We start from the raw sequence: 12,237 nt of genomic DNA, 5'->3' as shown, positions 1-12,237 counted from the left end.
AGGAACAATCCTGTTCCTCGGGCAGGAACCATCCTGCTCCTGTTCCCTGGGGCAGGAACCATCCTGCTCCTCTTCCCTTGGACAGCAACAATCCTGCTCCTGTTCCCTTGGGCAGGAACCATCCTGCTCCTGTTCCCTTGGGCAGGAACCATCCTGCTCCTGTTCCCTTGGGCAGGAACAATCCTGCTCCTGTTCCCTTGGACAGGAACAATCCTGTTCCCTTGGGCAGGAACCATCCTGCTCCTGTTCCCTTGGGCAGGAACCATCCTGCTCCTGTTCCTTGGGCAGGAACCATCCTGCTCCTGTTCTTATGGGCAGGAACCATCCTGCTCCTGTTCCTTTGGGCAGGAACAATCCTGCTCCTGTTCCCTGGGGCAGGAACCATCCTGCTCCTGTTCCTTTGGGCAGGAACCATCCTGTTCTTGTTCCCATGGGCAGGAACCATCCTGTTCCCTTGGGCAGGAACCATGCTGCTCCTGTTCCCTTGGGCAGGAACCATCCTGCTCCTGTTCCTTGGGCAGGAACCATCCTGCTCCTGTTCCTTTGGGCAGGAACAATCCTGCTCCTGTTCCCTTGGGCAGGAACCATCCTGCTCCTGTTCCTTTGGGCAGGAACAATCCTGCTCCTGTTCCTTTGGGCAGGAACCATCCTGCTCCTGTTCCCATGGCTGGCCTGGCCCAGGAGCAGGGAACAGGGAACAGGACACGTTGGGAGGGCTGCTGAGCCCCTCAAAAGCACCCTGGGAAGCGGCTGGCACCGGCTCTTTGGGCATTCAGTGCCCCAGTGGCACTTGGGGCATTCAGACATTCCCAGTTTCTCCCTGCAGGTGACCCCAGCGCCGTCACCTCTTCCTTGTGCAATCGGACAGGAGGTCAGGAGGAGCCTGAGAACTTGGATCCTTCATGGAAATGTCCCAGCACTGCTGTCATGGCAAAGGTCTCTGGAGCTGGGGGGGCTCACCAGGCCTGCAGGAGAAGGAGGAGGTAGCTACAAGGACACCACACTGTCACCAGCATCGTCCTTGGGTGGGGACGTCCCTGCCCGGTCACTTGTCCCAGCCCGTGTGCAGTGTCCGAAGGAGCTGGGGCTGGGAGGGGAACTGGCCAGGCAGCAGTGCCAGGAGCTGTGGTGGGATCTCCTCATGGAGACCACACCTGCAGCCAAGCCCTGGCTCAGCCGTGGTGCCAATGCCCCCTTGTCCACCCCCACCGGCAGTTCGTGTGCTGAGTACAAATTCTGTCCTACAAAAATAGTCTCTGGTATCAAAAGGGTTACTGAGACAAGAGGAACGGGAGAGCCCTGTGGCCACAGCAGTGCAAATCAGGAGAGCCAGCTCAGCAGGGGTGGGCAGGTGTCCTGGCATTGTCACTTCTTTGAGAAGGAGGATTGGGCTTTGATGGCTGGGACTGGCCTGGAGCAAGAGAGGAGAGAAAGGGGAGGGGGTGTGAGTGCAGGCACAGCCATCCCAGCACCACCTCCCCGGGTCAGGAATTCCTCCCTGGACACGGCTGGGCTCAGGAGAGGATCCTTGGGGCTCCTCTGCCCCACCCCAGAGGATTCAGCAGTGCTCAAGGGCTGGGAGCAGGAGTGACACTGCAAAGGACCTGGGCTTCACCTCCCAACTCTGAACTGGAAAACCCACATCTCCATTTCCTGGGACACAGAAACCCACATCCCCATTTCCTGGGACACAGAAACCCACATCCCCCATTCCCTGGGACACACAAACCCACATCCCCCATTCCCTGGGACACAGAAACCCACATCTCCATTCCCTGGGACACACAAACCCACATCCCCATTTCCTGGGACACACAAACCCACATCTCCATTCCCTGGGACACAGAAACCCTCATCTCCATTCCCTGGGACACAGAAACCCACATCCCCCATTCCTTGGGACACAGAAACCCTCATCTCCATTCCCTGGGACACAGAAACCCACATCTCCATTCCCTGGGACACAGAAACCCTCATCTCCATTCCCTGGGACACACAAACCCACATCTCCATTCCCTGGGACACACAAACCCTCATCCCCCCCTCCCTGGGACACACAGACCCTCATCCCCCACTCCTTGGGACACAGAAACCCTCATCCCCCCCTCCCTGGGACACAGGAGCCCCACCCCAGCTGGGACATGTCCTGCTCATCCAGGAGCCCCTGGGAAGGAGGGCTGCTCCCCATTTCCCACCCAGTGCTCACCCAAGGGCCAAGCCCAGCACAGGTAATATAAATGTTCTCTACTCACCTCTGAGGTGGCATTGGTCTGCAGAGGGAAGGGCAGAGGTCAGCAGCCATCCCTTCCCCCAGTGCCCAGCACAGCCCCAGCAGCTCCTGCCAGGCTCTGGGCACTCCCAGGGGTGGCACCTCCCTCACCCAGCACCTTCCACCTCCCAGCCTTGGCCATTTACCCATCCCAGCCAGACCTGGGGTCACTCCAGCCCTTGGGGAGGTCACTCCCACGAGGCCCCCAGTGCCCCCAGCATTGGGGACACCCAGCTGTGGGGGACACCCAGCTCCTCCCCACTCACTTGAACGGCCTCGAGGGGTGGCTCGAGCCACTTGTCCCCGACACTTTGAAGTTGGAAGGAGGGACCATGACCAGCAGGGTCTGTCCGTGGGCAGGAGGCAGCTCCTTGGCCAGGAGGGGACTGCCCGGCAGCGGCCGGCGCGGGGCTGGGTGCTTTGGGACCACCTGGGGGCATGGGGAGACAAAATCCTTAAAGGAACATCCAGGGAGCTCCCACAAACCTCCCTCCCCGGCAGAGCTGGGATCCCTCAAAGCACAGAACAGCCCCAAAACCCTTAAAAGATCCTCAGCTCTAAGGGGCTTCCTGCAGTGTTAGAGCAGCTCCAGCCCTCAGGGGCTGTGACAGATCCTAAACTGAGCCCAGCCCAGACCCAACCAAACCCAGCCCAGACCCAGCCCAAACTCAGCCCAAACCCAACTGAGATCCAACTGAGACCCAGCCCAAACCCAACCCAAACCAAACTCAACCAAGCCCAACCCAAACCAAACTCAACCAAGCTCAGCCCAAACCAAACCAAAGCAAACCAAACCAAAGCAAACCAAACCCAACCAAGCCCAGCCCAAACTCAGCCCAAACCCAGCCCAAATCCAACTGAGACCCAGCCCAAGCCCAGCCCAAATCCACCCCAAACCCAACCCAGCCCAAACTCAGCCCAAACCCAACTGAGATCCAACTGAGACCCAGCCCAAATCCACCCGAAACCCAGCCCAGACCCAGCCCAAACTCAGCCCAAACCCAGCCCAAACCCAACTGAGACCCAGCACAAGCCCAGCCCAAATCCACCCCAAACCCAGCCCAGATCCAGACCAGAACCAACCCAAACCCAGCCCAAACCAAACTCAACCAAGCTCAGCCCAAACCAAACCCAACCAAGCCCAGCCCAAACCAAACTCAACCAAGCCCAGCTCAAACCAAACCAAACCAAACCAAACCCAACCCAACCCAAACCCAGCCCAGCCCAAGCCCTGGGTCCCCAGTGTGGAATGGAGCAGAGCCAGGCAGGGCAGCTCACCTGAGTGCTGCTCCCCTCAGTGCTGCTCACCTGAGGGCTCCTCACGGGGCTGCAGGGCAGGGGTTTCCTCGGAGGGGGCAGCTTGGCCTGGGAGGCGCCGGCTTTGGGGGGCACCAGGGGGGATCTGCTGGCGGGGGGAGGGGGCCTGGCGGGTCTGGGGTCCCTGGGGCGGGCGGGCACGGCGTGGGCAGCGGGGCGAAGGGGGTGCACCACGTTGATGGGCTGGGAGCCGGGCGGGGCAGCGCTGGGCTTGGGGAGGAACGCGGTCCCTGGGCCCTGCAGGGGACAGAGAAGTGGGGGAAGATCCTGGGGCTGAGCTTTCCTGGGTGATAAACTGCACCTGTCCCCTTTTCCTGGCTGCTGAACACTGATGTTCCTTTTTCCTGGCTGCTGAACAGTTCTGTCCCCGCTTTTCCTGGGCTCTCCTCTTACAGCCACCACTTGCACCATCCCACCCAAAAGCTGCAGAGGGTGATCAGTGGGGAACCTGCCAGTGTTGATGGCTGGATTTGAGGATCTCACACATGGACATTAGAGGGCATTTCCAACCTTCCTGACTCTGTGGTTCTGTGTTTGCTCCTCACTCACCCCATGGGAACACACAGGGATGAGAAAGGGGCTGGAGATCCAGAGCAGAGTCAGCTCTGGTGAACCCACACCAGATCTCCAGCAGATGGGAGACATCATCCAAAAAACCTGAATTCTTCCTAAATTTGGCCCTGGTACTCAAAAAGCACCAGTGAAGGCTAAAAGTTAAAAATTCACTGAAGTGTGGTACAGGTTAAATAAAAAAAACTTCTGGAAAATGAGGGAATAACCAAATGAAGGAATAACCAAAGCTGCAGGAGCCAAAAGCAATGACTTGAGAAGGAAGAACAGGACACCACAAATCAAACTACAAAGCCAAAGACCAACTTGGTTTGAACGTTGGGCTCATTAACATGAAAGCCCAGGACAGGCTGTGATCATCCCTTGCTCCCATCCATCCCTTTTCCATATGGGAAATTTCCCAGTGGAGGCTCCAGGTGATCACCAGGGGAGTTGGAGCTCAACAAACTCAGTTCTAGGAGGGATGGGCACACCTGGCTCAGTGCACACACGAGGCAGGGCTTGCCCAGCTCCTGGGAGCAGGTGTGATGTCCTCAGGATTCACATCCCAGCAGGGAAAACAAACTTGGCAGCTGAGTTACCACTGCCCTGAGTGAGTTACTATAGCCTTTAATGAGTTACTACTGCCCTGAGTGAGTTACTATAGCCTTTAATGAGTTACTACTGCCCTGAGTTACCACTGTATTTATTAAGTAACCACTGCCCTGAGTTACCACTGTATTTATTAAGTAACCACTGCCCTGAGTTACCACTGTATTTATGAAGTTACCACTGCCCTGAGTGAGTTACTACTGTATTTATTAAGTTACCACTGCCTTTAGTGAGTTACCACTGTATTTATTAAGTTACCACTGCCCTGAGTGAGTTGCCACTGTATTTATTAAGTTACCACTGCCTTTAGTGAGTTACCACTGTATTTATTTTATTAAGTTTTCACTGTATTTATTAAGTTACCACTGCCCTGAGTGAGTTGCCACTGTATTTATTAAGTAACCACTGCCCTGAGTTACCACTGTATTTATTAAGTTACCACTGTATTTATTAAGTTACCACTGCCCTGAGTGAGTTACCACTGCATTTATGAAGTTACCACGGCCCTGAGTGAGCTGTCACTGACCTTAGAGGGGTGGCTGGAGGCTGAAATGTTCCTCAGGGTGAAAGCAGCTTTGGGATGGGCACTGCTCGACTTCCGCCCGATGGATTTGTTCCTGCTGGGGATTAGGGACGTGGCAAAACAAAACAACCAGGTGAGCACCAGCTGCCTCAAAAGCCAGCAGCTCCTTCTCAATTAACACCTCATTAACAGCCAGCCCTCACTGCTGGGGAGCAGAGATGGTCAGTGTGTGATGGGCAGGGATGGTCAGTTTGTGACAGGGATGGTCAGTGTGTGATGGGCAGGGATGGTCAGTGTGGGACAGGGATGGTCAGTGTGTGATGGGCAGGGATGGTCAGTGTGTGATGGGCAGGGATGGTCAGTGTGTGATGGGCAGGGATGGTCAGTGTGTGATGGGCAGGGATGGTCAGTGTGTGACAGTGACGGTCAGTGTGTGATGGGCAGTGATGGTCAGTGTGTGACAGTGATGGTCAGTGTGTGATGGGCAGGGATGGTCAGTGTGGGATGGGCAGTGATGGTCAGTGTGTGACAGGGATGGTCAGTGTGTGATGGGCAGGGATGGTCAGTGTGTGATGGGCAGTGATGGTCAGTGTGTGATGGGTAGGGATGGTCAGTGTGTATTGAGCAGTGATGGTCAGTGTGTGACGGGCAGCAGAGATGGTCACTCTGTGATGGGCAGCCTGCAGGGAATGTGAATTCTCCTCAATACCAGGAGGAGGATTCACCAGTCCCTGGGACTGTCCTGTCCAGGGGCCCATTCGTGTGCTGGGCTCAGGAACTGCTGAGCCTTGGACAAAGCTGCTCAGACTCAGAGCAGGGTCTGTGCAGCCCCAGCTCCCCACAGCCCTGCCAGGCTGTGACACAGCCCCAGACCCCAGTGGGAGCTGGGCAGGGCGGGTTTGGGGTGCCCCACAGCCCCAGACCCCAGTGGGAGCTGAGCAGAGCGGGTTTGGGGTGCCCCACAGCCCTGCCAGACTGTGACACAGCCCCAGACCCCAGTGGGAGCTGAGCAGAGCGGGTTTGGGGTGCCCCACAGCCCTGCCAGGCTGTGACACAGCCCCAGACCCCGGTGGGAGCTGGGCAGAGCAGGTTTGGGGTGCCCCACAGCCCCAGACCCCAGTGGGAGCTGGGCAGAGTGGGTTTGGGGTGCCCCACAGCCCCAGAGCCCAGTGGGAGCTGGGCAGAGTGGGTTTGGGGTGCCCCACAGCCCCAGAGCCCAGTGGGAGCTGGGCAGAGTGGGTTTGGGGTGCCCCACACACAGGCAGACCCCAGTGGGAGCGGGGCAGAGCGGGTTTGGGGAGCTCCACAGCCCTGCCAGGTTGTGACACGGTGGGAGCTGGGCAGAGCGGGTTTGGGGTGCCCCACAGCCCCAGACCCCAGTGGGAGCTGGGCAGGGCGGGTTTGGGGTGCCCCACACACCTGCCAGGCTGGGTCTGTGCAGCCCCAGACCCCAGTGGGAGCTGGGCAGAGCGGGTTTGGGGAGCCCCACAGCCCCAGACCCCGGTGGGAGCGGGGCAGAGCAGGTTTGGGGAGCCCCACAGCCCCAGACCCCAGTGGGAGCTGGGCAGAGTGGGTTTGGGGTGCCCCACACACAGGCAGACCCCAGTGGGAGCGGGGCAGAGCAGGTTTGGGGAGCTCCACAGCCCTGCCAGGTTGTGACACGGTGGGAGCTGGGCAGAGCGGGTTTGGGGTGCCCCACAGCCCCAGACCCCAGTGGGAGCTGGGCAGGGCGGGTTTGGGGTGCCCCACACACCTGCCAGGCTGGGTCTGTGCAGCCCCAGACCCCAGTGGGAGCTGGGCAGAGCGGGTTTGGGGAGCCCCACAGCCCCAGACCCCAGTGGGAGCGGGGCAGAGCAGGTTTGGGGAGCCCCACAGCCCCAGACCCCAGTGGGAGCTGGGCAGAGCGGGTTTGAGGAGCCCCACAGCCCCAGAGCCCGGTGGGAGCTGGGCAGGGCGGGTTTGGGGTGCCCCACACACCTGCAGGCCCCGTGGCTCCTGTGCCTCGTCTCCTTGAGCCACCTGCTGAGCAGGGAGTTCTCCTGCTGGTACCAGTAGTAGATGCTCAGCATCAGGGCGGGCAGGAGGAACAGCGAGACCACAACCAGGGCGATCAGGACGGACTCGTGCTCTGCAGGGCAGGCACAGGGACCAGTGAGGGGCTGCAGGGGCCACCAGCCCCTGGCCTCACTCCCTGTGAGTGCTGACCCCACCTGCCCATTCCTGGGCACCCCTCGGGGAAGGGAACAGGCCCTCAGTGGCCTCTGGTGACAATGGGTGCCACCAACAGCCAGAGCTGGGCACAGGGTGTGGGGCTGCCTGAACAGGTCCCACCCAGCCCCTCTGAAGCACCCAGACCCCCTGGTACCACTGGGACACCACTGCAGCCCCCCTGGCACCACTGGGGCACTCCTGGCACCACTCCAGCCCCCCTGGCACCACTGCAGCCCCTCAGGCACCTCTCCAGCCCCCCTGGCACCACTGCAGCCCCTCCTGGCACACTGAGCCCTGAGACACCCAGCCCCCTGGTACATTCCAGCCCCCCTGGCACCACTGCAGCCCCTCCTAGCACACTGCAGACCCCCAGCACCACTGCAGCCCCCCTGGCACCTCTCCAGCCCCCCTGGCACAGTGCAGCCCCCCTGGCACAGTGCAGCCCCCCTGGTACACTGAGCCCAGGCACACTGCAGCCCCCCTGGCACCACTCCAGCCCTCCTGGCACCACTGCAGCCCCCCTGGCACCACTCCAGCCCCCCTGGCACACTGCAGCCCCCCTGGCACAGTGCAGCCCCCCTGGCACCACTGGGGCACTCCTGGCACCACTCCAGCCCCCCTGGCACCACTGCAGCCCCCCGGCACACTGCAGCCCCCCTGGCACACTGAGCCCTGGCACCACTCCAGCCCCCCTGGCACCCAGCAGCCCCCCTGGCACCCTGAGCCCTGGCACCGCTGGCACTCACGGTGGCTCTGCACGGGGCCGCTGTCCACGCTGCCCCCCAGGCCCGGCTTGTCACAGAACGGGGGGGCCCAGCCCGGGTCACAGTGACAGTTCTTGTTGCTGTTGCAGACCTGGGGACACAGGAGAGGGTTGGACACCCCCGGGGATGTGTGGGAGCGATGCTCCATGGGCATGGACAGGTGGTGACACAGGTCTGGAGGAGCTTCACCCCTGACAAGGCTGCCCCTTGAGATCACAGAGTCCTGGGGTGGTTTGGGTTGGCAGAGACCTTAAAAATCACTCAGTGCCACCCCTGTCATGGCAGGGACACCTCCCCCTGTCCCAGGTGGATCCAGCCTGGCCTTGGGCACTGCCAGGGATGCAGGGGCAGCCACAGCTGCTCTGGGCACCCTGTGCCAGCCCTGCCCACCCTGCCAGGGAACAATTCCTGCCCCAAATCCCACCCAGCCCTGCCCACCCTGCCAGGGAACAATTCCTGCCCCAAATCCCATCCAGCCCTGCCCACCCTGCCAGGGAACAATTCCTGCCCCAAATCCCATCTCCATCTCTTCAGTTTGAAGCCATTCCCCCTGGTCCTGTCACTCTCTATTTTGTAAGCCCCTTTTAGTGCTGGAAGGTGCTGGAAGGGCTCCCCAGACCCTTCTCTCCTCCAGGCTGACCAGCTCCAGCCCTGAGAGCCTTAACCACTCTGGGCAGAACAAAAGGGTAGATCTGGATGTTCTATCTCTCACAAAAGGGCAAGTCAGATGTTTTATGTTTATGCTGTTTTATCCCTCCCATAACCCAGCAGGAATTCCCACAGCAGTTTCTGTTGCCTCATCTGGCAAAGCCCTGCTCTCCACAGAGCTCAAACCACTGGGACCTTCCAGCTTTGGTTCTCCTCCCATTCCTGACCCATTTCCTGCCTTTCTGCTGCCCCAGCTCTCTTTCCAGCTCCGGCTTTGCTCTCAGGGGGCCCAGGCACCTGCTCTGAGCTGCAAACACTCCCCAGCTGGGCTCAGACCTGATCCAAGTCCCCACAGCACCACCAGAGTCCTTCCCCTGGCTGGGACACGCTGAGCCCTGCTGGGGCTGGCACATGGGACAGAAAGCAGAAACCCTCGAGGTGCCAGAGCCCATTCCTGTGGCTGGTCTGGCCCCAAGCCCTGCCCCAGGCTCACCCCGTGGCCGTGGCAGCGCGACACGCACTTCTCCAGCTCAAACAGGGACACGTTCTGGCACCGGCGGTCCTTGCACACCTGCGAGGGACACGAGCTCAGACAAGGACCAGGGCAGGGGACAGTGGCACCGTGGGGTCCTCCAAAGGATCTGACTGCTGGAAAATTGCACCCTGGGGTTCTCCAAAGGATCTGACTGATGGAAAATTGCTCCAAACCTGACTGGTGGTGAAACTGTTCCAGCCCATGGATTTCCCTCCCGTTCCCATACAGGACGGCTCAGCCAAGCCCAGCCACCACCCCCAGCCCTCCACACACCTGCCAGCTCCTGGGAAACATTCCCCACTTGGCCCTAAAACCCAGGCCCTGGCCAAAATAAACAATGTTGGATTTCAAAACTGGCCATATTTCCTCATGAAAATGTCACTGCTTTGGCCTTCCCAATGAAAATTTCACTGTTCAAATGCCAGGCAGGGAAAGCTGTGTCTGCACAGCCAATTCTCTCTGGAACACATCCCTCCTTCCGTGTCCTCTGCCAGCCTCTGCCCTCTGTCAGCTCAACTGACCCCTCCAAAGCCCTTGGAGAGGCAGGGGCTGCAGAGACCCTGGATTTAGCCCTGGATTTGTGACACTGAATCCTGGCAGAGATCTCCTGCTTCCTCTGGGAAACAATCCCTTCAGGAGGGATCCACCAAATCCTGGGGCAATTCCTGCAGGGGCTGCTCCACTCTGAACTGATTTGGTGCAGAGAGAACAACTTGGTGACCTAACCATTCTGAGTATTTGGTGATGCCCACAAACGCCCCAGGTGAGAAGGTGTGGCCCAGGAACACCTGGGGACTGCAGGTGAGCTGTCACCGAGCCTGCAGGGGTGGAAGGAGCTGTCCCAGGGCCTGGCTGTGACCAGAAGAGCCCTGAGCACCCTGGGCTGGACCTACAGGACAGCCCAGCCCAGGGATGGGCACTCACACCACAGGGGACACTCACCCAGGGATGGACACTCACCCCAGGGATGGACACTCACCCCAGGGATGGGCACTCACCCAGGGATGGGCACTCACACCAGGGATGGACACTCACCCAGGGATGGACACTCACCCAGAGATGGACACTCACCCCAGGGATGGGCACTCACCCCAGGGATGGGCACTCACACCAGGGATGGACACTCACACCACAAGGGACACTCACCCAGGGATGGACACTCACCCAGAGATGGACACTCACCCCAGGGATGGACACTCACCCAGGGATGGACACTCACCCCAGGGATGGGCACTCACCCCAGGGATGGGCACTCACCCCAGGGATGGACACTCACCCAGGGATGGACACTCACCCCAGGGATGGACACTCACCCAGGGATGGACACTCACCCCAGGGATGGACACTCACCCCACGGATGGACACTCACCCCAGGGATGGGCACTCACCCCAGGGATGGGCACTCACCCCAGGGATGGACACTCACCCAGGGATGGACACTCACCCCAGGGATGGACACTCACCCAGGGATGGACACTCACCCCACAAGGGACACTCACCCCAGGGATGGACACTCACCCCACAAGGGACACTCACCCAGGGATGGACACTCACCCAGGGATGGACACTCACCCCACAAGGGACACTCACCCAGGGATGGACACTCACCCAGGGATGGACACTCACCCCAGGGATGGGCACTCACCCCAGGGATGGGCACTCACCCCAGGGATGGACACTCACCCAGGGATGGACACTCACCCCAGGGATGGACACTCACCCCACAAGGGACACTCACCCCAGAATGGACACTCACCCAGGGATGGACACTCACCCCAGGGATGGACACTCACCCCAGAATGGACACTCACCCCAGGGATGGACACTCACCCAGGGATGGACACTCACCCCAGGGATGGACACTCACCCCAGGGATGGACACTCACCCCAGAATGGACACTCACCCCAGGGATGGACACTCACCCCACAATGGACACTCACCCCAGGGATGGACACTCACCCCAGGGATGGACACTCACCCCAGAATGGACACTCACCCAGGGATGGACACTCACCCCCAGAATGGACACTCACCCCAGGGATGGGCACTCACCCCAGGGATGGACACTCACCCCACAAGGGACACTCACCCCGGGATGGACACTCACCCCAGGGATGGACACTCACCCCAGGGATGGACACTCACCCAGGGATGGACACTCACCCCAAAAGGGACACTCACCCCAGGGATGGACACTCACCCAGGGATGGACACTCACCCCACAAGGGACACTCACCCCACAAGGGACACTCACCCCAGGGATGGACACTCACCCCACAAGGGACACTCACCCAGGGATGGACACTCACCCAGGGATGGACACTCACCCCAGGGATGGGCACTCACCCCAGGGATGGACACTCACCCCAGGGATGGACACTCACCCAGGGATGGACACTCACCCCAGGGATGGACACTCACACCAGGGATGGACACTCACCCAGGGATGGACACTCACCCCAGGGATGGACACTCACCCAGGGATGGACACTCACCCCAGGGATGGACACTCACCCAGGGATGGACACTCACCCCAGGGATGGACACTCACACCAGGGATGGACACTCACCCCAGGGATGGACACACACCCAGGGATGGACACTCACACCAGGGATGGGCACTCACCCAGGGATGGACACTCACCCAGGGATGGACACTCACCCCACAAGGGACACTCACCCAGGGATGGACACTCACCCAGGGATGGACACTCACCCCACAAGGGATACTCACCCAGGGATGGACACTCACCCCACAAGGGATACTCACACCAGGGATGGACACTCACCCCACAATGGACACTCACC

The 12,237-nt window shown here is 60.1% G+C and overlaps 1 protein-coding gene across 1 annotated transcript in view; it reads right to left on the bottom strand.

Moving 5' to 3' along the window:
- Nucleotides 1-625: 625 nt before the first annotated feature.
- Nucleotides 626-12,237, bottom strand: part of LOC116996866 (disintegrin and metalloproteinase domain-containing protein 33-like) — a 41,799-nt gene continuing 30,187 nt past the window's right edge. Inside the window, exons 17-24 of the mRNA XM_033060888.1 lie at nucleotides 9,387-9,464; nucleotides 8,228-8,336; nucleotides 7,248-7,398; nucleotides 5,274-5,364; nucleotides 3,578-3,823; nucleotides 2,536-2,699; nucleotides 2,253-2,270; nucleotides 626-1,411 (exon numbers count right to left, since the gene is read on the bottom strand). Of these exons, the coding sequence (XP_032916779.1) occupies nucleotides 1,366-1,411; nucleotides 2,253-2,270; nucleotides 2,536-2,699; nucleotides 3,578-3,823; nucleotides 5,274-5,364; nucleotides 7,248-7,398; nucleotides 8,228-8,336; nucleotides 9,387-9,464 (903 nt within the window). The 3' untranslated portion in view covers nucleotides 626-1,365. The remainder of the gene's footprint in view (nucleotides 1,412-2,252; nucleotides 2,271-2,535; nucleotides 2,700-3,577; nucleotides 3,824-5,273; nucleotides 5,365-7,247; nucleotides 7,399-8,227; nucleotides 8,337-9,386; nucleotides 9,465-12,237) is intronic.

This window comes from Catharus ustulatus, chromosome 5, assembly GCF_009819885.2.
Source record: "Catharus ustulatus isolate bCatUst1 chromosome 5, bCatUst1.pri.v2, whole genome shotgun sequence".
NCBI lineage: Eukaryota > Metazoa > Chordata > Aves > Passeriformes > Turdidae > Catharus > Catharus ustulatus.
Note: the sequence above shows the minus strand (reverse complement) of the source record. Positions and strands in the feature narration are given on the sequence as shown.